The sequence below is a fragment of the Furipterus horrens genome, unplaced genomic scaffold (assembly GCF_987537825.1).
Source record: "Furipterus horrens unplaced genomic scaffold, mFurHor1.1.pri manual_scaffold_5, whole genome shotgun sequence".
NCBI lineage: Eukaryota > Metazoa > Chordata > Mammalia > Chiroptera > Furipteridae > Furipterus > Furipterus horrens.
Window position 1 is genome coordinate 104,429 of NW_028327175.1, and position 25,608 is coordinate 130,036.

At 50.7% G+C, this 25,608-nt stretch overlaps 1 protein-coding gene and 1 long non-coding RNA gene across 4 annotated transcripts in view; both read right to left on the minus strand.

The window, feature by feature from the left end:
* The window catches only part of LOC150008081 (uncharacterized), a 597,743-nt gene that overhangs the window by 62,211 nt on the left and 509,924 nt on the right, over positions 1 to 25,608 (minus strand). The window lies entirely within an intron of this gene.
* Positions 1 to 25,608, minus strand: part of RAB3C (RAB3C, member RAS oncogene family) — a 52,346-nt gene that overhangs the window by 14,364 nt on the left and 12,374 nt on the right. For both annotated transcript variants that reach the window (XM_090278847.1, XM_090278846.1), the window contains exon 3: positions 13,989 to 14,107. In XM_090278847.1, the coding sequence (XP_090134973.1) occupies positions 13,989 to 14,107 (119 nt within the window). The remainder of the gene's footprint in view (positions 1 to 13,988; positions 14,108 to 25,608) is intronic.

Below are 25,608 nucleotides of genomic sequence, written 5' to 3' on the forward strand. Positions count from 1 at the left end.
AAACTAAACCTGCCAGTGCTGGGCCAGTGGAAGGGCTGCAGTCAGAGGTGGAGGAGCGGCCTGCTGGGTAGGGGGGTGGCGCGGTCCTGCCATCCTGTCTGTCCTTCCTGTCCCACCCGGCCCAGCTGCCCACCGCCCCCCGGGGGCATGCCATCCCTGACACAGACGCCGCGCGTCGCTGCTTTCCTGCCTCCACTTTGTTCTGTTTCTCTGATCCTTGCCTGTGTGTCCGTCCTGACAGGTGGGCCAGGGGCCCCCTCCTCCACTCCCCCCTCCCCACCTGCTCCAGGGCAGAGCAGATCCACATGAACACCAGGGGCTCTGCTCTCCCCAAGGCTGTGTCCCGGGGGTTCGGGAGTTGCTTCTTCCCCTAAAAGACTACTGGGGTGAGGAGAGCGTTTATGGTGCAGCGTTAATTCTGGATCCAAACAATTTCAGGGAACCTGGAGGTTCTGCAAACTGGATTCTGGGTCGTTGGTGGTTTACTCCACTCATAAACACATGAAAATCTGCCAGGCATTTCTTTAAAATTATTTTTGAAAAGTGACTACTTCTTAAGGCCTGGGACTCAGGAATCAGGACCAGGCATGTGAGATCTCTCTCTGCCCTTTTCTTGAAAAATTCTCATTTCCTTCAGGTCAGAGAAAGTTAATTCTATAGTTCAGTTAAAAGATGCCTCTACACACAGAGACCAAGCTGATGACTCTGCCACTTCCGTCACACATTTCAAAATAAATGCAGCCTTGAGGCGACACCCACCTTAGCCAGGGAGTATGTCTGTTTGGCAGCAACACACCAAGCTTAGAATAACCGACTGGGTCAATGAATATTTATTTATCTTGGAGGGAGGTTAAACGAGCACAAAACATCCTAGTAATCACTCTTCCAACTGGAATGATTTTCTGTAATGATCCCTTTTCACTTCTTAAGGTCCAGGTGACGACTGGCCCTGCCGAGGGTCCCGAACGAGGGCCTCCCGCTGCCGCCTGCTCATGGTAGTTACGTCAGCAGCCATTTTCAGACTGGGAGTGTATTTCCGTAATTTAGTCTCTTGGCAAGCTGATGCGTGATTACATTATTCAAATAGCGCACTCCACTTTAAGCTGACGAATATATCTGTGTTTTTGGTGGCAGTTGCAAAGTAAAAAAAATGGGGCAGGTAGTGCAGAGAACTTTCTGAGCTCAGTCCTTCCCAGGGCTGTGATCTCTCTCCTGTCAGCACCGCTTCCCAGCGGAATCAAGCGTAAGGGGCACCATGGGGAGTTCTCACTGACGGGAACTTCTGGGAGCAAACCCCTGAGACCTGGAGTTTGCGGTGGGCACGTGCAGACGCCTCCCCGGATGGACGCCCTCCGCCTCGCCTACAGCTTTTTTGCAGTGGATTCAATGAGTTTTCTGCACTTTGATTCTTGACTTACCTTACCCAAAGCGAGGCGAGAACGTCTCCTCAGACTCGTTCTGTTGGGACATGTGCCGTGGGCGTCGTCACGCCTGGTGGAGGGTCCGGGGCCGACCCGTGGCCTCTCCCCAGCACTGCGCTGTGGCTCTGGGCCGAGGTCGTAGCAGGAGTGTTTCTGAATGGGGCCTCATTTCTCCGGGAGGGGGCCCCGCTTTGTTGAGAGTCGTTGCTGCATATTTATGGGGTTCAGGGAATTAGAACTTACTCAGTAGGTTCAAGAATTGATTTCAGCAGGTAGTTCTCTTGAATTTTGCTTATGAACTACAGCCTGAGTTAAAAAAAAGTGGGTTTTTTGAATCTCTGAAATAATTGTATTACCTGTTAACGACAAGTCCAGAGTTATGAATAGATTTAACGTCTCCCTGAGCCGGAAAGTAAGCAGAGCGCCACAGTGAGCCTAAAGGCTCCCGTCTGCGCCACTTTCACGCCTGCCTGTGTTCCACGCTGCGCTGTGTTTGCTGTGCAGCAGAAAAGAGAATGTTTGAAGGCCTTCAAATTAAGGAAAATCAGCAATTACATGGCTGACCTACACTGAAATCATTAACTCAGAGCTTTATTTAAAAATATAAAACATCAGGTTTAGTTCAGCATTCAGAACAATCAGATATTTCACAAACACTCTTCGAGGTCAGTCACATGAGCTCTTCAGGCACAGACTAAGGCCAGGCGTCCCCCGCCCTTCTCCTCGGCCGCAGGCCCGGCTCAGCGGATCGGACCTTCCTGCAGACCCGGTCCAGGTCTGTATAAGATGACCCAGATTTTTGTTTCCCTAATTAGAGCACCATTTCCAAATTTTGTTTTAAATGAAGATATGAGTTACAATAAGCTACATAAAATAAAAAGTGTAAGTTTTATAATCTGATTATGAAGACCCCACTGACAGAGGAAATAATTTCCATATATATTCAAAGAACTCAGAGTGAAATCTAATACTTGGTTAATTGCTTTCAAGAAGAAGAGATCAGATTTCTTCTTTTTTAAAAAGCCTTTTTAACTTAAGAGTTTCAGTGTTTTCTAATAAATGTTTCTTGGCATTTCTGTATCTATCACAAACAGTTGCCAAATGCAGCTCTCCCCAGCTGGTCCGTGAATAGTCACTGACTTGGAGAAACAACGAGCAAGGTCACGCAAGGGGCCCACTCAGTGTCTGCCTCCCACGGCCTTAAACAGAGGACCAAGGATAACGCGCCACAGTGAGAGGAGGCTACAACAGTCCAGCTTACTATCCACCCCCTGTCCCCCCAAAACCTCTCAATTCCTTCCTGTTTATTTTATTGTTTCTAACCTTCTGGCTTTTGGAAATTGGTCCCTTGCCAGGTGAACATGGCATTGAGTTGAGAGCAGTGAAAGGGAAGATGAACTCTTCCTGTCAACTGTGGGATAAGCACCAGGTGGTACAAGTGTGTGACGCAGCTCAAAACCAGAAGCCTGGAGCGACAGAGGAGAACAGATCCTGGCAGTGGAGCCGAGCCTAAGAGTTCACTGAAGTACGATATCATGTGAAAGAAAACAATGGACAAATAAGTAATACCTAACAAGCAGATTAATAATGGACAAAATAACTTACTTGTTATCATATACAACCACACATTCCAGGTGGAGTAAAGAATTTGATTTTTAAAACCTTCAAGCTTAAAAAATTGTGAATGAGATCATGGTGAATCAAATAAAAAATGAATTATTAATAGTAAAATTAATAACTGAAAACTGTTCAGCAAAAGGCTAAAAGTGAAATGATGGATAGTTATTCCTGGTGACCATGACCAACTTGAACATGGAAGCCAATATAATTTGATAGCATCCTCTCTTCATCACGCAAATGGTTAAAAGACGTCCCAGCGACCCGACCTCATATACTATGACTGCCACATCGGGCAACCCGACTAAAAGTTTCACTTGGATCCTTCCACTGTTATCAGACAACACGTCTACCGTTGCCAAAACATCAATGAAAGACAGATCTCTGGTTCCACTGAACCAGAGGCATGTGACCAAGGAGCAGACCGACAGTGACCAGGGGGGAGGGGAGGGAGAGAGGGGAAAGAAGGGGGAGGGTCCAGTCAAAGAGCACGTGTAAATGACCCGTGGACACGGACAACTGGGTGGGGACTGATGGGGGGGGGCAGGGTGCAGGGAAGAAGAAAACAACGACAAAAAAAAGAAAATAGGAAATATCTTTATATTTGCAGAGTTACAGCTTTGCAGACTCGCTGAGTACATCTGACTTGAAGCCAACTCTGTGCAGCGCCGTCCTGCTCAGGAAGCGGGACAGCAGACTCCCGGCTCCGGGACAGGCCGGCAGCCCTGTTCCCTCGGCGGCTGCGGCGGCTGCCCATCCCGGCTGTCGCGTGCGCTCTTCGTGGCCGGGCTGGTGGCTGCGCCCGGTGCTGGCGAGAAGTCGATGACCAGAGGCCTCCCCTGATGTCACGCTGCGACCGGCCGGCGCTCTCCTGAGCTGCCCTGAGCACGGCCACGCGCGCACACGCGCAGCGCTCTGACTGCCCGGAAGTCGGCTGCCGCCTGATTCCCGGGTGAAACACTCGCACAGCACGTGGCCCCACTCCACTCCTTGAGGTCCTCGTTTTCCTTAATTCCCACCGGTCACAGCGCTCAGGCGAGGACGGGGCATCAGCTGCCAGAGACGCTGCGACGCGGCGCTGGCTCGTCGCAGGGAGGACGGTGAGGCCGAGCAGGGGACGCTCTTCTTGTTCCTTTGTTTGCTTGTTGGCTTGTTTTCTTCTCCAGCCTCAGGAAGGAGCAAAAGGACTCTCCTGTTTATATTCATCGTGAATCCTTTGGACATTGGAGGCCAATTTGGGAATCTAAAACTCCTTCTAAAGTGCAAATATTCCCATCCACCCTAGCAAATCCAGTCGACTTATACATTCTGTCAGACGTTTAACCTGCTTGGTCCCTGGGACGTACCAAAGCAATCGGCGAATAGGAGTTGTTTAGGAAGAGGGAGCCCTGCAGAGGGAGAGCCGTGCAGGCAAAGGCTGGCTAGGCACGCCTACTTGCTTCCTCTCCCACCCCCCACTCATTCACCCATCTATTGAATATCCATTGAGTGCCTACTAAGTCTACGGTTTTTTGAGAGCTCATGGGGTAATCTAGGGATAACTTGTAGAGGAAACGAACAAGTAAACCATGGTAACACAAAGCAGGACGGAATAAGGGCTATGCCAGAGCAAGGGGAGCCCCCAAGAAGCACGTGCCCCTGAGCAGAGAGGAGGAGGAGGGGAGGTGACTGGCATCTGTGGAAGGCTGTGCAATGGCTAGCCTCAGTGAGGGCTCCCCCGCAGTGTCAGCGACTGCGGGGCATCTGAGGGGAGCTGAGAGGAAGAGGACCAGAGTGAGGACAAGGCCCCTCATTCCGATGGGACAATAGAGGCGGCAAGGAGCACCGCACATCTGAGACAGGACCCGCGGTCTGGGGGTGGTCACAGTGAGGAAAATGCATGAGGTTGTGACACCCCACCGCTTTTCCAAATGGCAGGCCTGGGGGCCCAGGAACCAGAGCAGGGCTCAGGGTGGATGGCACACGCCCTGCACGTGGAGGGGACCAGAGGAAGGTGAGGGCTGAGGGACTCGCCAAACAGGCCATCTGGGGCACAAAGACGGATTCTGTAACCGGCCTGGTGACCAGGACAGCGTGTCCATTTCCCTGGAAAGATGGGGAGCCTGGGACAGAGGCTGTGACCCCTGTGGCCCTTTTCACAGTGAATGCCATGCAGAACCCCTCAACCAATAAAACAAAAACCAACCGAACCAAAAACAACCCTTGTTGGTTGAACCGGATCTCATCTGAAAGTCACAAGGGTGACCTTCTCCCTATTCTGCCATCTCAGAAGGCGCATCGGAGAGCACAAGGACGCCACGAGGCGTGATTCGCACCTGCCGCTCACTTCCAACAAGCCCCGCTGCCCCAGAGAGTCCGGCCTGAGACCGAGCTGGACATGCCACATGTGGCCCCTGGGCCGTCAGACAAATGCCTGACTCATGACACTTTATCGGTCCTTCTTTAGCCACTTCCGTTAATAAGACAGGCAGTGGGTCCTGGAAACCCTGGCAGAGGTGGCACGGGCGGTGACCCGCATCCCTGCATGTCTGCCCCTCCCAGGGGGAGCTGCCTGCTCCACCCAGGGGGGCAGGATTGTTTCTCACCCTGGAGGGAGCCTGGAAGGAGCCCGGCCTCACAAAGCAGCTGGCTGGGCAGCAGGCCCTGTCCTTGCTGTTGGGACCAGGACTCGGGGTCAGATCCCGCTGGTCCAGGCACAGAGTCCAGGCTGTCTCTGTCTGAGCCACAGAATTTCTTAAAAAACTGGCCAACTATGTAGCACAAAATCCAGTCCAAAGTAAAAATACATGGGACAGAGTTGTTGGTTTTAACGGATTGGTTGTAGAGAGTGGGTCATAAAAAATCAGTTTGAAAAACCTGAAAATATAAAAGGTCAAGGAGCCTTATAAGATACAAGTAACCCCCGTATAACATGGTTGTTAGGTTCCTAGCAAATGCTGTGTTATGTGAATCCATGTTATATGAAACAAAGAACTTGTACAAAAAGGGGGTTAGGTCCCAAAAATTTTTAAAAATACTATTATATTATATTTTTATAATTAAGAAGAATATATTTATTAAAGCAATTTTCATCGGAAGTATTACACATTAATATGAATTAAATGGTTTTCTTTGTCATCACTACTAAGCTCCATTAACGAAAGCATTTTTTTTTTGACAAGATAGCCTCATCCTCTGAACTTTCTTCAGCATTATCTTGATTTCTACGCTCTACTTTTTGCAAAATATTTGTTATTAGATTGCTTGCTTTTAGCTGAGAGATCTTTATAAATTTCATTATATGGTGCCAAGCACTTTGAAGTTCTCTCTTAAGCTTTGTGCTCCTTTCAGGACAAGGATCTTCATTTAAGAATGTGACTCACTGTTCCTAAGTCCAGGCCTTTCTCTATGCTTTTTAGAGTGAACTGATATGACATACACACTCGAATGAAAAATTGTAAATGTTACCTTTTGTTCTTAAAAGCTTTTATCACGTTCGGTATTGTACGGGGATTTCCCTAATTTCGTGTTATATGTGAGTTTTCCCCAATTCTCTGTGTTAGAGCAAAACCGTGTTATAGAAGTGCCGTGTTACCCGGGGGATACCTGTATACTTATGCATTTCCCCAGAATGTTATTAATACATAAGACCCAATCCCAGTAACATATGCCTGAAACCGCCCTGGTTAAAGCTCTCATCTCTCGGTGGAACTTCTCCTGAGGGTCACCTGGGGAGACGGTTTTGCATCCTGACACTGGGGTCCCAGGGCAGAGGTCTGGATGGAGCTGCACAGAGGACGATGGGCCTTGGAAGGCGTCAGGTGCTTCTGACGAGCAGTCTGGATGCAGAACTGCTGTTTGACGCACGTCCAAGGGCAAGACAAGGTCCTGTAGTGCCTACAAAATGCCGGGCACATTAGATTTTTCCCTTCGGTTCCTCACAGCCATCTTGTCAGGTAGGAACGCTTTCCCTATTTAAAACACTGTGTATGGGTGGCGGCGAGAAGTCTCGTCATTTCTAAAAGGCATTTAAATACCCCAGTATGCAATGTGTTAAACACAGTCAGGTGAGGCTGAGAATATTCTGTGGAATTTCCAAGGTCACGGCCTGCTTGTTGGCTGTGTTTCACTTTGGGGTGAGAGACTTCAGTTAAGGGTCTGAAAGGCTTTGCGGCTCCCACGGACCTCGGGATAGCACTGCCCTTGCCCTTGTCAGGACGCAGCTTTAGCCAGTAACCCAGCCCCCTCCTTTCTCCCCGCTCCCTAGATCCCTATCTCCTTTGATTTTGAATTAAGGGAACTGGTTTTAAAAGGCAACTTTTCCTTTTGGCTTAAGGAGATTTTTCCTACAATAAGCTGTTCTATCAGCTACATAAATTAAGTCGATTTTGGTACTTTTCAAAGCATATCGTAAGAGCACAGGATGTAAAATTCTGTGCTCTAGCAATTTAGAAAAGACTCAGCTCCAGAATATAAACTGTGAAGACAAAGATTTACATAAATTACCATATTAATGTACATTTCTAAAGTTACCAGTTTATGAAGAAGGGAAGATAAGAAAATAATTTCAGTTCTAGCAGAGCATCCCTTTTCTTCACACTGCTTACATATTTGGTATGCAATTAGGGAGTGCTGGGTTGGGGGAGGGGGCACAGCTAGACGATACTTAACCCCTTGAATGCAGGAAACAGAACCAATATGCCATGTTGAGGATCCCAGGGCGACCCCCAGAATTCAGGTTGAGGAAAGATGTTTGATGAGAGATGGGCTTAGAGATGGAATACGAGGTAAGAATATTTGCTGCTCTATATTTGCTCATAAAAAGAAGAGCGTTTTGACATTTTGACATCTGCGTTGTGACGAAGGCTGTACGCACATGACCTTGCTGCACTGGCCTTAGCACTATGTTCCACTCCAGTGGCAATGGAACGGATCTGAACAGCAAAATCTGGGAAGCCACCAAGGGCAAGGGTGGGGGGAAGGCCGAGGGGGAGGGAGAGGAAGGGAGAGCAGTGGCTGGGAGGGGGGGCTGTCGCACCTGTGGCTCTGCGGGGGAGCCGTGTCCCTCAGCCTTTCAGGGCTTTGAAACGGGGCTGTCTTTTTGAATGTCTTCTACAAAGTGGTTTTCCACTATATTCAAAGTTCTATTTACATCCAATCCATCATTTTTTTAGCATCTAGTTTTCTGTGTGTTTTGTAATGTGTGTTATAGATTGGCACAATGGTATGTGCTTATTATTTATGAGTAAATGAATATTGTATATTACAGAATCTGGTCAGTCTTTCACCCCAGTTCCCAGAAGCTACCTCTAAACCCTTGATACTTCCCAGGTGACTAGAGTATCTCTTACTCATGGTGGCCCTGGCTGGTTTGGCTCAGTGGATTGAGCGTCGGCCTGCGAGCTAAGTGTCGCTGGTTCGATCTTCCAGTCAGGGCACATCAGAGAAGGAAAACTCTGACTCCAAAAAACCTCCGCTGCCTTGCGGCATACCTCTTCAGGGGAAAGGCTAAGGGAGTAAACCCCGACAGAAAATCCGGAGCCGGAGTCCCTAAGGCGGTTTGACGTTGTAGTCAACACCGGCAACTCCTGCGGCACACCTGAAGCCAAGCTGTATTGACTCCGTCTTTCCCTTGGACCCTTCAGCTGCGAAGAGAGGGGGGGTCTGCTGCATGGGCAACAGCAGACCCTCCATATCACCCTGCCCAGGCTCTGTAGCTTCAGCTTCACTGGAGAGGACACTCCAGCGTCATCGCAAGATGTCGATTCAACACGGGAGGAGACAGATACCGTGTCACTCCCGAGTCGGACTGCACAGCCATTCTCGGCGGTGCAGATAAACTCTTAAGAAGCTACACCATCGTCTCTCGAGACGGACGGCTGCCGCCGCCGCCAACTCATGGTGGGTATCCTAGAGCACAACGGATAGTTTATGCTAATGAGATGATTCACCTGATAGCTTATGCTAATGAGATGCCTCACCTGATCGCTTATGCTAATGAGATGCCTCACCTGATAGCTTATGCTAATGAGATGACTCCGAATGGGTCATGCCAAGAAGACCAATGACGATTAGATAGTGGGCACTCTGAGTCAGGCCACCCTCTCAGGAGAGCTCAGTGAGGCTGGCAACGCTGCAGCCAATCACGCCTACGTGGTGAAGCCCCAGGAAAACTCGACCTCAGAGCCTAGGCAACCTTCCCTGGCTGGCACTGTGTATTGTCACATCCACGTACCCCTGAGGACCACAGGCGTTTCCCATTTGGAACCCTCCCAGACCTTGCCACGTGCATCTCTCTCTGGCTGGTTCTGGTTTGTATCCTTTTGTTCTGATAAAGCTACAGTTATGAATATAGCACCATCCTGAATTCTGTACGTCATTCTTGTGAATTACCAAATTTAAAAGTAATCATGGGAAACCCTGAACTTGTAGCCAGCTGGTCAGGAGTGAGGGTGGCCATGGGGACCCCAAACTTATAAGTAGTATCTGAAGCAAGGCCAGTCTTATGAAGGACTGTTCCCTGAGCCTCAGCTAACCCAGGGTAGACATATATTTTCATGATTATTCAACAACTTAATTGCTATGAGTATTGGTTCAAAAAATTTGGAATCCACCGAGGAAACCACTCAGCCCCTGTGACCCATCTTCCCTCACCTGCCACCCACTACTGCTGTCAGTATGCTTTGGGAAGGAAAACTATTTACAAAATCTGTTTGGTATTGACACATCAAAATTAGGTCATAGGACATGACACACTTTAAAGGAGGGCTGTGAGTCACGAACATAAGACCGAGGGCGTGGAGCCTGGACATTTGGTCAGGCTCTGTGTACCTTCTTTTATACCATGAATCTTGCTCCTGCCTTGGAAATGGATGGTACAGAAATGGAAAGGCATGTGACAAGACTTCATGGGTTTTGTCTAAATTTGACAGAATCAGATACCATATGCCATGCATGACCTATCTTCTCTGGTGACAAACTATAACCCTCCCACGACTACTGCACTGTTTTCTAATTTTCCTTCTTGAATAGTTTCCTTTAATGTTTATTTGTTTATCTAGAACTGGGTGTGTAGGGGATGTGGTTTACAACTGATATTTAGAATAATTATCTTAATGAATAGAACTGCAAAGATAAATGACAAAGTCCACCCCAATGGTCGAGGAACAAACGGGGCTCTAGAACCCTCTGGCCAGAGTGAGGACCCTATGCTAGACTAAGAGCATCATAAGGCTGGAAATAATAGAGATGAGGCTGCATCACATAAACTTAGACCTGGGAGAACTGGCCTTCCATTCCACAGTGCGGTGGCTGAGCACCACGTACTTGCTGACCGGGCAGACAGACAATGGGACCCATGGCCCGAGTCGGGAAGAACTGACCACACTACTGAGTGATGAAGCAGCGTCGGGGAGGTCATATTGATGACGGGCCCAAACATACCAGCGAGGGTCAAGCAAGCAGCCAGCGCGGCTGTTCATCTTCAAAGCCCAGACTCTGTTTTCTAAATTGGATCGTTTCTATCCCACAGATTTGCTTTTAAACAACCACCACCAATAATCTACCCAGAAACCAAGCTGAACATCCAGGACTTGAAAATGAGCTCTTATCACAGTCTCCGTCACTGAGGACAAGTATAATTACTGTCCTTCAGGACAAATCTGCCCAAAGATAGGCAACCAATTTAAAGTAAGAAGGTCTATTAAAATAGAAACCAAGGAAATCCTGTGAGAAAATGCTGGTATTTGCAATAAATATCATGACACAAAACTGCACAGAAGAAGTCTATTTTCAGAGAGCAATGAAGCAGGACAAACAGCAAACATACTTGTGGAATATCTGTTACCCATGAGTCCAGTCTGTCACTTAGTCTTCATATTCCCTCCAGAGCCTCCCTGAGGTGCAGCAGCAGCTTCAAGGATGCGGCTTCCAGCCTCTACTTTGGCATCAATGCTCATGGAATCACAGTTCCTGCCTCCAAAGTGCAATGTCACACAGGATGGCACTTCTAGTCCCTCATCTGCTCCTCTGAACTGAATCAGCACCTTAGCTGCTAACATGCCTTCATGCTTCAGTCTTCAAGCCACATGCTATGTCCTGGGTCACCGAAAAAAATCTCTGCCTCTAGCCTTACACATGGAAATGACAGTGGAGGGAACTGGGTGTGTTTTGGTTTTTATTTTAGTTTTTGGAAGTAGCTGTGGATTGGGAGCCACGCACCTTCTCACTACAAACTTGAGTCCAGGCTGCATCATCTATGTAACGAGTGTTTTATGCTGGGTCAGAGCAGCAGTAAGAAGTGTTGTCAATAAGACCCAGTGACAGGAGAGACTCCTTGATGCCCAAGGGGTGGTGGGGAAACTCGGGATCACACATCTGTGCTCTGACCCTGTCACTGTCCCCTTGACCTGTGAAAGAACTAGAGTGTGAAGCTGACAGGACCCTTGACCGAGATCAGGAAATCCTGAACAAAGGCTTAGTCAAAGCTCATCACATCTCAGTTAATATCAGGTTACAGTTCCTTCATATTTAACAGGTGGTCACCTTAATTTAAGATCGTTTTGTACTTCTGGATAAAAAAGGAGACAACGTCTGAAGGTGAGAATATTTCAGGGTGAATTTTCATCCTAGCTACGGGACACCAAATACCATAAAACCAGTGGAAAAATAACGTCAGATTTTTATCCTCAGTCTGGTGGTTTTTAAGAAATATCAATCTGCTCATCATATATCCTCCCTTAAAAAATGTATTTAACCTCCGGTCAAGATGGAGGTGTAAGTAGACACACTTCGCCTCTGCTCAACCACAGAGAGAATTACAACTAAACTTCAAAACAAATAACACCCAGAACTATCAGAAAATCGAGCTGTATGGAAGTCCAACAACCAAGGATTTAAAGAAGCTGCATTCACCTAGACAGGATAGGGAGGAGGGGTGGAAATGCAGAGGGACAGAGGCCAGGAGGCACAGTGTGGTGCCGAGAGGCTGTGACGGCAGTGGATCTGGTGGTCCCACGGTCACACGCGATGGATAAAAACCAGGAGGGATACCTTGGGAGCAAGCAATCCCAGCCCCAGGCCAGACTACACAGCCCAGGGTTCCAGTGTCAGGAAGATACATCCCCATAACTTCTGGCTGTAAAACCAGTGGAGGAAGAAACTGCTGGATTGTCAGGAGACTCTACCTAAAGGGCCTGCACAGTCTTAGAAAGTAAGCAAACCTACACCCTCTGGGATTCAGCACCAGGGAAACAGCTGGAAGGGCATCAGTCACGTATGGGAAGTGGGTGAAGTGACCAGAAACAGGGCGAGTGCCAAGCAAGCCTCCAGAAGACAGACAGAGGCACTGTCCCCTCTCTGACCCTCTCCCCACAACAGACCCACAGAGTGATGAAATGGGTGGCCCTGCCTTGGTGATTACCTAAGGCTCCACCCCACGGAATTGACAGGTGCCTTTTCTACAAGAGGCCACACTACTAAGACCGGGAGTCAAAGCAGCTCTACCCAATACACAGAAACACACACAGGGAGGCTGCCAAACCGAGGAGACAAAGAAACATGGCCCAAATGAAAGAACAGAACAAATCCCCAGAAAAAGAACTAAACAAAATGGAGATAGCCAACCAATCAGATGCAGAGTTCAAAACACTGGTGATCAGGATGCTCAGGGAACTCATTGAGTACGGCAACGACATAAGGGAAAAAATGAAGGCTACACTGAGTGAAATAAAGAAAAACCCACAGGGAACCAACAGTGGAGCCAGGGTTCAAATTAATGATTTGGACCGGTAAACTGAACATATTCCTAATGAGAATTTCTGGAAAATGCACCTCTCAGAAGACAGAAAGCAGAGCTTCAAAAGGACAGAGTGGGTAAATAGAGTCAAAGAATCTAAGCAGAAGGGGACAGGCAGGGCACTGTGTGTGTGTGTGTGTGTGTGTGCTAAATAAGAAAGATGTAAGTGTTTTTGCAAATAAACAATTAGAAGTTAAAAGAAACTATCTAAAACATACTGAAGTTTTGGACAGCATCTGACCTCCGTTGAACTGACACACACATAAAAATTCATGTGGAGAACACGGCCACATAAAACAGAAAATAACAGAATGCGGTTTAGCCTGCCTTTGTATCGCCCTCGCATACAACGTGCTCTGACTGTAATGGGAGTCACAGCACGGTGTCCATTCAGTCCTGGTCCATTTTCCTCCTGACACCACTCGGAGCTCGAGCTGAGCTCTGGCTCTTTCCACAGAAGCCAGCCCTGCTCGGCCTGCTGCCTGAGTCCACGGCCCGGCAGGTGGCAGGAGGCCTCATGCGGACCACGTGCATGGGGCACAGGGAGGCTTTTGTACAGTTTGATTAACCAGGAGTCAGAAAATGTTTTGGTTTCATTTTTCCCTTTGTCTCAGTCCTTTGCAACATTTCAATTTAAGGGAAAACTAAAAACTACTTAACAAATTTAGACGCAGCATCAGCAAAATTTTACTGTAAATGGCATCATGGGCCACATGGTGTCTTGCAGCTTCTCTGCTGTCATTGTGGGAATCCCTCCCAGGCCTAAGCACGTGAGCCTGGCTGTGATCTAATAAAACTTTACTTACAAAAGAAGCAGTAGGCCGGATCGGGTTCATAGGTCAGATTAGTCCTGCGGTTCCATTTCTAGATTCCTATGTTAGAGCAGTAAAGTTCCCAGCCACTCATTATTTACGCGTTAAAAATCAAAAGCAATGGACTAGTCCCCACAGAGCAAAGCCCCGAGATGAACAGCATGTGGAACATGTGCCGCAGTCATTCCTGCCCAAGCCCCGGGCATCGATCCTGAGCACCGCTGGCTTTGGTGGCTTATGAGGTACAAGTGGATCGGAGTGTGATAACACACGTCACCCTGGGGTGAGGTCTTGCTCTGGGGGTGGGGGGCAGACCTGAGTGGGAACTGCCATTGCTGCAACAGAGCGCCTGCTGCCACTCACCAGTCCTGCACGGCGGCGAAGGACTCCTCGTTGGTGATGTCGTACATCAGGATGAAGCCCATGGCCCCACGGTAGTAGGCCGTGGTGATGGTCCGGTACCGCTCCTGGCCTGCGGTGTCCTAAAAGCAGCAACAACAGTGTCTTTAAAAATGAGGAACGTGTCCTTTGGAAAGTGGTTAATGATTCCAAAAACTTATACTAGCAATCTAGAGCTACACGTCTATTTTAGTCTTGTTTTTCCTAACGATTTTCATATGGTAGCTGTGCAAATAATGAATTTTTTTGTAAAAAGCACTTTCTACATATTTCACTCCTATGCAGCAGCTGCTCACGATATAAAGTAAAGAAAGATTACACATGAACATAAGTGGCTGAATCGTTTACAACCAGGCGGTGCCGAGCGCGAGGTGGGAGGCAGGGCGCAGACCCGGCAGTGCAGCCGCAAACCCTCAGCACGGCTGCCCCGCAGGGTCCGGACGTCCTCAGTCCCCTCACTGGGGACCGGCTCTGGCTTCTCTGTCCCAGGACTTGGGGGGCTTGGAACCCATTGTGCCCGAAGCGTTCCTCCCCTTCTGACTTCAGGCAGGATTCTCCTTCTCCCTTCTCCCCGGGGTGCCTCTTTGTACACAGCGTGCACCCCAGGGACCCTAAGGCTTACCAGGCCTCGGGGGGAAAGCCAGCGTGTCGGGTGACCCAGGAACGGGCTCTGATCACAGAACGGAAGCCAGCCTCTCCCGGGCCCCCGGGTGGGATGGGCCGGCGGACCTGCTGCTCCTCTCCCACGGGAGCCACGCCCCCACCGTGGACTAACGGGGGAGCCCCGGGACTGCTCCCAGCTCCCCGCAGTGGGTGTGGAGCCCTCGCCTTGGCCCCTGGGCGCTCTGAGAAGGGCGATCCAGGAAGATGGCGGAAACCTGTGAATGATTCGGGAGGATGTGCAGGTGGGAGGCGGACCCTGAAAATGAGCCCCGGCTGTGACTCCTCGCAAAGCCAGGGCCGCGCCAGCGCAGGAAGAAGGCAGTGCTGTTAGAAGGTGTTTCTCAGATGATTAAGAAAATCAGGTTCCAAAGGTATGATGAAAACAGTATCACACCCAAAGCAGCAAAAACACAGCAAACCCACTGGGGAAGATCTTTCAGAACAGACACCAACAGCAGAAAACAAAAATGAAAGAACAGATTTCACCACATGAAAATTTGGCAATTCCTTGAATAAAAAAAAAAAGTATAAATAAAGTGTAAATGATATATAACCAAACGATAAAGTGGGAAAGATATTCACCTTTTACCAGAGGCCAAAGTTTAATATCTTGAATACATGGTGTTACAAATCATTAAGGAATATGTTAAGTATTCTAATTGTTAAAATTATTTGTAAGCAGGCACATAAGTAGCTAATTATTTTGTAGACAGTTGGATACCAAACGTAATAATAGGAATGCAATGCAGCATAGTTTCACACTTATGTTAGTAGAAGCCACCTAGCCATTATGGAAATATTTTTTTGTCCTTTGCTTGGTATTTTATAAATATGAAGGTGTAGATATCGGAGATAAACATATCATAAACTGCATGTAATCGGGACGAGCGCACACATTTATTGCGCAGAGAGAAGCCAACGCTGAGCTTGTTCCAGTGTTTGGCTCTGCGTTGGGCTTTGTTTGGCTACCTGTCTGTCCAACGGAGAACTAGGGAAGGAAGTTCAAGAACAACCCCCCGAAGGCCATGATTAGAAAGCCGGGGCGCTGGAGGCTGGGTAACATATTTCAGCTCTTTGGGGACAAGAGCCCCTCATTCTATTTTAAAACTTCCCCGCATTTGACGAGTTCAGATTTTCCAGTTATCTGTACATTTACCTTTTTTTCTACCGTTAATTCACTGTAAGTGGCTTTCTACTTCTCCAGGTAAAATAACTTTTTGGCACCGATTGAGTCGCTTTCTTATAGGTGAGGACCCCTCCTGCGCCCTCTCTGCCCAACAGCCTCCCCCCTCCCCCATGTCTCCACAGGAGAAAACAGCCTGAAGAGCGGAGGGGCAGGGGGAGGGGAGGGGGAGGGGAGGGGGAGGGGCAGGGCCCGACTCCCACTGCCGGTGTCCCCCCCAGGTGCCCAGCAGGGCACTGGCGGCTGCGACACCTCCTTCTTTTCAGCCCCCCACTGAGGGCCCCCCTTTCACAAGACGCTCCTTCTATTCCGACAGTAAAGGAGCTCGTGCCCGTGTGGTGCCGGCACACTCGTGGGTCCCACGCTGCGGCAGAGCGGACGTCCAGGTCTGCTACGTGGTGAATAAAGCGTTCCAGGAAACCACACGGTTAAAGTGCAGCCCCCGCGTCACAATGTGCAAGGAGAGAGCGCAGCGCAGACGCGGCTTAAAGAGAAATAAACTGGAGGCGTCCAGGCTCACGGCAGGGCAGGGGCAGGACCCCCACGCCGTCCTGGGTTAAGCCCAGCAACGACGGGGGTCTGGGGAGAACGCAGGGCGCCCAGGCCGGGGAGCGAGCCACATGCAGGCAAAGGAGGCCAGCGAGGCTCGCGCAGACCCCACGCGGCTCGGCGCCGGTTCTGGGCATCGGAACCGCTTCAGGACCACACGCTCCTGCGCTGTCGGGAGGGAACCGCACGCAGACGAACACTGGACTGCGTGGGCATTCGCTGAGGGTGACAGAAGCTGGCACCGAGAGAAAGGGGCGTTTGGACCGGAGTCACGCGGGAGCCGCCCCGGGGCCACGGGCTGCGATGGCCTCCTCATCAGCTCAGAAAACGGCCCCAAGCGCGGCTGCTGGCGGCTCCTCTGCCCACTGGGCCTAGCAGCCGGGACGCGGGCTGCGGAGGCTGAGCGCCGGCTCCGGAAATCTCGGACAGAGCCAACGGGGAACAGGGATGCGCCTAAGAAAAGGGACGCTTTCCTTTATGGGTCAGTTTCTATCTCCCCCTTTTAAGAAAAATAAAATCGTTCCAGTTGGTTTGAATATTCTGACTTCTCAGTCATGTCTTCAGAAGAGACTTTTGGCTTTAATGACAGGTTTGATTAGCAAATACTTGAATATCGGTGAAAGAAGAACTGTGAAGTGGAAAACATGCACCACAATTTTATGTTGGAGGCACCAGAGACGCAACGTCCCGCATCTCCTACGGGAAAAGGAGCCCCGGGCGGTAAGAGGCGGCGAATGTGTCACCAGGAAGGTGGCCCCTGCGGGCGGAGCACGTGAACACTTGAGGCTCCATCAGCTCCGCTTCCGGAAACACGTCAAACTGGGTTGGGGACAGGAAGGCCCCGTTCCGCACACGGAGCAGCGGGGGAGCCGGAGCAGAAGCGGGGGCGAGCGGGCACGAGTGCTCGAGAACAAGCCGTTGGTTCGGGGCGCCCTTCCGGCAGGAGGCCGGCCACACCGGGAGCCCAGCCCACGACAGGGCCCGGGAAGGCTTCCCTCGCAGCCGGCCCGCCCTCCCTGGGCCACGCACGCACTTTATCTGGGGCTCGGGACTCACTACCTCTTACCCGTGTTTCCTAGTCAGTAAAGGACCAGACGCCGTAGCGTCAAACCTGGTGCCGAAGCGTCGAAGGGCTCGTGAGGACGCCGGTGCGGCGCGGGGGCATCCAGGGTCCCTGGCCCGACGGCAGGCGGGCTGGACCTTCTCCGCAGGTCCCACGGTAAAACCGGCTCCTGCGGACAAAGGCGCGCTGCTTCCGTACAAAACGAGAACGGAGGCACCCGGTCTGCGGCCGCTTCCGCTCCAGACGAGCTTGGAGGGCGGAGAGTCCCCGAGGAGGTCGCTCTTCGCCTCGCACGACGTCCTCGGTAACCAGACAGTTAGAAAACGCGGAACATCAAGGAAAAAGCGAAGGATCGTCCTGCTTGTCAAAGCTAATCAAGGGTGATCTCCTTTGCGCGGATGACACCGGTTCTGAACAGGACGCTGCGGTGTCACTGGTGGTGACCCGCCACCTAGGAAACGAGGCAAAGGAGCTGCACTGCCTTGGCAGCACGGGCTCTTGTGGTGTCGATCAATGGTGAGCACGGCCAATCAAAGGCGAGCACGGCCAGTCGATGGCGAGCACAGCCAATCAAAGGCGAGCACGGCCAACCAATGGTGAGCACAGCCAATCAAAGGCGAGCACGGCCAACCAACGGCGATCACAGCCAGTCGATGGCGAGCACAGCCAATCAAAGGCGAGCACGGCCAACCAATGGTGAGCACAGCCAATCAAAGGTGAGCATGGCCAACCAACGGCGAGCACAGCCAGTCGATGGCGAGCACGGCCAATCAAAGGCGAGCACGGCCAGTCGATGGCGAGCACGGCCAATCAAAGGCGAGCACGGCCAGTCGATGGCGAGCACGGCCAATCAAAGGCGAGCGCGGCCTCGCCCCACAGGCGCGCCTGCCTAGCGCGGGGCAGCGGGTCCCACTGTAGCTCGGGCCGGAACCAGGGTCCGCCGCGAGTGGACGAGGGTTACCGCGTGACCGAGAGGAAGAGCTGCTCCCTTTGAGCCCCTGGAAGGACGCAGGACCGCAGCTCTGGACGGCCGGCATCCCAGCGGCAGCCGCCCCGGCGCCGTGCACGTGCACCGCGTCTTTGCTTCCGTCTGGGCCGCCGGCAAGTGTGACGTTTGTGCCCGAGGTCGGCGTGCACACTCGCGAGGCGGCGCCTCAGGTCCCCGGGAGGTGTTTACCGACCGGCGGCAGGTGTGTCCCGCCCGCCACGTCCCGCTCCGGGGACCCGCCAGCGGCGCTGCCATCCGGACCCAGTGGAAGCGGCATCACACGGGATCGGCGCCCGCGCGCCGGGAACCCCGTGTCGGCGGTGACATTCGGCTGCTGAGGCCGCTTCTCGTCTCACCGATCGGAGAAGCGGTGTCCGTCCCTGGACACGGGGTCCTTCCGGGAGCAGCTCTGGGGCACGGCAGCGGGCGGCCCGGCGGAGGACGGGCCCCGGTCCGCCAGCGCGGACTCCCGGCTCCGCGGCGCTCGTGACTGCACCGGGGCGGGCCGCTGCTCCTTAGACCAAACGCGCTTTCACGAAGAAGCCGGGTCCGGGGTGTGTCACCTGAGAGCAAACAGGCGAGGGTGGAAGTGCCGTTTCCTGGGATGAACCCGCGGCTGAGACGAGGACCCGGCCCTGCAGCAACGCCTGCCCGGCGCGGAAAGGAGGGGCTGCCCACGGGGAGTCGGGGCTCCTCTCCGGGTCACAGGCGCCCTTTCCCCCACTCGCCTGAGGCTCCGGAAGGTCCCTTCGTCTTTCCCGTTTCTTACTTGTATACCGACATGGCTGAATCGCACAATATTTAGGTCTCTCAAGGTCTCTCAGTTCTACAGACGCCTATGATTGAGCCTTTTAAAAGGAATTTATTTCTTGGGAGAATTTACATTAACACATATTGCAGGCCTCTAAAAAGCTGGCTTGTACATTGAGTTTTAGAGTTTTATGAATTTCAGTGCAGTGAGTCTCGAGCTTTTTTTTATGCATGAAAACTAGTTAAAGTGGACATTCCTGGGCCCAGCATTAAGGACTGATTGAGAAAGATTGGGGCCCTCCAGGAAGTCTGATGCAGGGGCTCCCCAGAACCTAAAGCAATTTCTCCCAGTCCGCCCTTTAACCCCTGGACAAATAAGTGCCTCACTGGGATATTAAGACGCAGGCACTCCAGATAAAGATTCCCGTTGCCCTCAGAAAAAAGACGGTGAGGAATAAAGTTCATGTTGCTCATCAGGACAGTTCAGGCTCTTAGTCGCCCTTTCTTCTATTAAAAGTTCCTTACATCTCTCAGCCTCGGAAAGTCGCCTTTAATTACCACGTAGGCTGACATTCTGTTTATTCAACACAAAGGCTGCCCTGGATTTTTCTGTGAAAACTTCTGGCTCTAACCCACAGTCAACACTATTCCCGGCAGGTTACAAAGTTCTCTGGTATGACCGCATTTTTTAAAAATTAAGTGTATGGCTCTAGAAATCAAAAAATCATTTGAAAATGTACAAACATTAGCAGTTATCTCTGGAGGGTTTATTTGGAATGGGTTTTATTTTCGACTTATTCTACTGTATTTTCATTTTTACAAAGGCTTTTGTATCTATTTCCTTTAGAAAGAAAAAAGAAAGGGAAGGAGGGAGAAGAGAGCGCATGGCGGGGTAGAGACAGGTCCCGCCCCCCACACACCTGGCCAGGGCTCCCCAGACGCCAAGGAGCACGGGACACAGGTGCATGGTCGCTCAGGGGACGTCTAACCGCTCGGAGGGAACCGGACAGGCTTCCGCAGGAGGCGGACAGAGCGTGGGCCGTGCAGCAGGAGGGCAGCCATGGGGCGCAGGGCTGGGCGTCGGCCTGCACGACGGGCGCAGGGCCCACACGGCAGGGACGTGGCCACATGCGGTGGGGCCGCAGCCCACTGGGGAGCAGAAGTCTGTGCAGCAGCCGTGGTTAGCGCCCTGAAACTTCACAGGAGGTAACCAGTCGTGGGTGGGACCTCAGGTCTGGAGTCCAGTTTCCTCATCTGAATTCTGGCCTCACCTGACAGTCGCCACATGACCTTCTAGAGTTTCTGAAACGTCTCTGGACTTTGTTTGTGAAAAAAAAAAGGGGGGGGGGGCGGGAATAAAAATAGCATCAGCTTCACAGAGCTTCTGTGGGGACTAAATGAGAATAAAGTATGAAAATGCCCAGCACAGCGCCCGGCACGCAGGCCAGGCCAGTGGACGGTGGTGTCCCTGCGCCCTCATGCCGAGGAGACGGATCCAGGAGTACCAGCCAGGTACTGACGTGCAAATTACCGGGAGGATGAAACCTGCCTGTGTGGCTTCACTCAAAATCACCATCCCTACTGATTTTCTGGATAGAATGAAGCTATCATCACTAATAACCAAACACGCAGTCCAGACTCATAGTTAGAAAAACCCAGGTCTCTACCAGACAGCAAACAAATTATTAAAAGTCCATAGCTCTTAGAATCAAGTAAAAGGACTTCTGGCATTTCTATAGAAAAAAAAATTCTGGCTTTTCCAAAGCATTTGCAAGAATTAATTAAAATAGCTGATATGTTGGGAACAGCATAATCAATTAGTGTGAGAGACAGCAGATAGCTGAGGGAAGCACACATCAACAGAGATTATAAGCCACCTTTGCAAGTCTAATTCAGTGACTTAAAACAGAAATGTTTCCAAGGGTCAAAGTTCAGCAGTTCGTAGGATGAAGGATGCAGAGTAACACATCAGTGACTAGAACGAGGACGAGTGCGTGGGAGCGCCAGGCCCTCTCCAGCCCGCTTTGGGCTCACACGAACCTCCGGGTCAGGCTCGTTACAGGAAATGTCATCTTCACCTCATTGTTTCCTAGCGGAGTTGGATTTTCTCATTTTTGCCCTGTATCTCAATTTCTGCCACATTCATATAGACCAGGATTTATTAGGTGAATTTCCCAACATTCACATAATTAACATTTCCTAGACGTACAGAATCATGTGAACTGCCCCACAAAGCATATTATTCCTGAAATGTTTACTGGGTTTCTTATTTATTTGCAATTAGCTTCATCGTGTTTTTTTAGTTCAGAATTAGTTAACTTCATTTTAGTATGACTTTAGCTAATTCATGTCAGAAAAAAAAGTGTCAAGGAAGAAACTAACTTAACCCCCCACCCCCCACCCCACACAGACCACTAGAAATGGAAAATACACTGGAAGTGGAAAACAGAACTTGATTTAAAACCAATTCAGGCATGATTCCCTCTCTTCTAAAACTTGGCATGAAGTAGGACTTAGGGAGCGGATGCACATTTTGTGAAAACAGCAGGTTATTTTGGTGTCTCGTGGGTGGATGAAATAAGCCTCAGTCGTTTCTAGAATTCTTCAGCTCCTGAAGGACAAGAGAAAGCTCCTCGTCCTGATCAACCACTGAAGACAAGGGGCTGTGTTCTCGCTCCCCCACAGGCACTGGGCGAGGGGCTGTTAGCAGGGAAGCTCGCTGGGAGAAAGCACTTGGAGACTTAAAACTCATTTTTAAAACTACTGTAAGGGCCATTAGACGGAATAACACAACACTAGGCAGCGTGGGGGCGTCTCCTCTCCCGCAGGTGGCTGTGTTCCTGGTCACTGGGCTGCACAGCTGGATGAGCCAAGTGCTGGCCCTGTTACTTGTAAATTTGATCAAGATGAAAAGTGTTGAGAAGAGTCTTTCCTCTCTTGCTCATTTGAAGAGGAGAGCTGCCCTAAGAATTAAATTTGTATTTGTGTGTGCATTGGGCAGGGGCATGAAAATCAGAGAAGCAGAACAAAGAGAAGAGACACACAGTGATAGAACTCACAGGCCATAGCAGGAGTGACTGTGGAAATTTCCTGTGAATTGGACCTAAAAAGGAAAACAGGGGCAACTCTAGATGATTATGCTGTTGTTGGGTGTCTTTGACATTGTGCCCATAATTACACGTGGAATTTACCTTCATACAATAGGCAGCCAAACTCAGGACTGGGCACCACAATCGCTTCCCCTTAAATTATATGGTAATGGGCTCAGTCTCCCTATACCTTTCATGTTCAGATCGAACCCGAGTGCAGAAGTGCTTAGGATTAGCTCCTCAGCAGAATCCACGCAGTGTACACCTCCAACTTCAGAATGGAAACAGAAATTGGGAAGAAGAAACACTGATTCCGTTCAGTTCGAGTGACATTCACTGAAAACCTACAACCTGCCAAGCACCCCCTCCCGTCCAGGGCACAGAGAGCCCCCCACCCAGTCCATGCCCACCCCCGTGGGCCTCCAGGTGGGCTGCAGAGAGAGGACAACTCCCTGAACGAGACAGGAAGTCCAGTGATCCGCAGGGGCTGGTGGATCCTGCTTCCTTCTTCCCTGTCCTTGTCCTAAAAATGTTTCCGAAGTTTTCAAAAACAAGGTTTACTCTGTTCGGTCTTTCATTTACCAAGTTCTCCAGCCCCTCTACCCCACCTGTCTGAGGTGTATTCGACTTTAGTGCCAGGAAACGAGCGCACCTACAGGGCACAGCAAGAGGGTTTGCGTGGTTTTATGAGAACAATTTTATTTTACCGATTACATCAATGAAGATGAACAAAAATGCTGCCAAGTCATTTCCTGCCCCCACCCCTGCTATTTCCATTCACCCCTTCCTTCTGCCTTGTTTACATAATTCCTCAGGTCTCTTTCCCTTTGATGCTTCCTTCCACAACCTGCCGCTTCCCAGGGGCCTTTCCTCTCTGCCCTTCTCTTCAAGTGGTGATTCCTTCAGCCCTGAGGGCCACTGTGATAAGGCAGCATGACAACTGGGAACTGGAAAATCTGATTTATAGACTCAGCACTGCCGGTGATGTCTCTGCCGCCCGGGCCAGCCTCCAACTCTCTGCCTGCACCCCAGTCCCTGTCTGCGAAGCACTGGGGTCCTAGACTTCTGCGTCAGTGTGGGCTCCACAGCCGGGTGCAGGTTCTGTGTCTGGTGTGGGTTTCACGGCCAGGTGCAGGTTCTGCATTGGGTTCTGGATTGGATGTAAGTGCTGCACCGAGCGTGGGTCCTGTGGCTGGCATGGGTTTCACAGCCGGGTGCAGGGTCTGTATTGGGTGTGGGTTCAGGTGCTTCCCATGTGCAGTTGGCCCACTCACTTCATTTCTTCAAGGTGGCTTTTATTGTTAACTAAGCAGAGTTTCATAGGTGGTCTAACGTATAAGATAATAAATAACCAAAATAAATGTATTCAGCTTGCTCGTACTCAAAGGCAGCCATGGTGGGCAGTGGTAACAGCTGCTACAAGAGCTCTCAGTGCCAAGTCTGCTCAGATATGTCAGCTCATAAAATAGATGCTCATTTCGATTGCTGTTCTTCCTCTACTCTGTGCTTCCTTCGACCCTTTGCTTTTACTCTCTGTAAAGGTTCGTTTTGATCACTGTAACATATACACCTAGTTTAAAAAGCATATTATGAAAATTCACATCCATCCAAGGCCCCAGAAGTCCATGAAACCTCAACCTTAATGCCCGTCTTTCCCAATAATTTGTTTTTTTTTGCAATTTGTTTGGTCAATTTCAGACATTACCTATTGGCTTCCTTTATAACAGAGGAGGCTTGAGCTCAATGATATCTTTACACCAATTTCCTTTCTCTTCAAACCCGCAATGAAGCCACAGCAGAAGGGCACAGGCTTTCATTCAATCAAAGGGTCTGTTTCTTATTATTGTAACTATGTGAGTTTTTCACTATTGAGAGAAGTACTATCTCCTTGTTTGTCATTTTGGTTTTCCTGAAGCCAGTCTGTTTCTCACGTTTCACTTGCTTCAGAGTCGATGGGCTCGTGATGAATTCTCACTGATTGCTCCGCCGGCCCCTCAGCTGCACTGTCATCTGGTCAAACACCCCAGACAGCCATTGGATCGTGTCCCCCCTCCAGCTGCTGTGGTGCCTGAGGTTTTCAAGTTCTGAGGCTTAGCGAGGTTTGGCAGGAGGGAGCCAGCCTCCCCTTGCACCTGAGATGTGGCCCCAGCACCAGGCCGGCCCGGCTCCCCTGTCGGTACCAGTGGGGCTTCTGTGCCTCCTCTCCTACTCGCCTGGTCTCTGTCCCTTCCCTGGGGTTTGCGGGCGCAGGAGAGAAGTACCTGTGTTCAAGCTCCTCGGATTAAGCGGAAGTCTCCTTTCCTGCGCTCTTCTGTCTAGTTCTGTTTCGTAAGTTACAACCGTACGACCTCCATAGCCACACGCACACGCAGCGCAGCTCCTGCGTGAGGAAACCGGATGCTTAAGTGGTTTGAGTTCCGCGGTGCGGGGCACCAATGGGAAGAATTCAAAGGAGATGCCTGGAACGTGACCTGACGAGTAGTCAAGTGACAGTCGCTGGCGACAGAGAGGTCAAGGACACGAGAGGTGAGCAGGCCAGACGCACCACCTCTCCAGGCAGGAAGCGCGTCTGTGCACATTGGTTGCAGCAGCAACAGGAAGCAGATGCAGGGAAACTCTGATAATTTTTCCAATCAGTTGCTTGGCTGTGAGTGAGTGAGTGGGTGTGTGTGTGTATGTATGTGTATGTGTGAGTATATGCAAGTGTGTGTGTGTGTGTGTGTGTAGAGTGAGTGGGTGTTAGCCAACCCCTAGAGACGTCAATAACCGAGGGGCTCACTTCTCAAAAGCAGACCGACTGACCAGTGCAGAGCTCACACCCCTGACCACCTCCCTCACCAGGCTCCTCCATTCCTGCCAGGGCCATGGCCCTGATCACCCAGGGCGGCCCCCCAACCAGGGACAGCCGTGCCCCAGGGTCTGCTGGGGCGCCAGCCTTGTCCTGCTCACCCTGCCCCCATGCTGCACAGGGGGTCGGGGTCGGGGGAGGGCTCTGGTCACAGGCTGCGTGTCCCTCTGCTCTTGACCATTTTTCTGACTCTTGTTTTTACAGAAATGGAAGCACAAAGTTTCTGCGATGAAGCTGCTATTAAATATATTTTAAAAAGCAAACCAGCACAGCAGGGTACACTGTCTCTCTTTTCCATTCACAAGAAGCAAAATGCCAACTGTATTTCAGAGCACACTCAATCCCAGGCTGTGGGGAGGGAGGCGGCTTGTCCTCTCGGCTCTCCGTCTGCTGCTGCGCCGCCAGTGACAGGGCTCCGGCATGTGGCTCCCTGCGGGCGTCAGAGCACTCA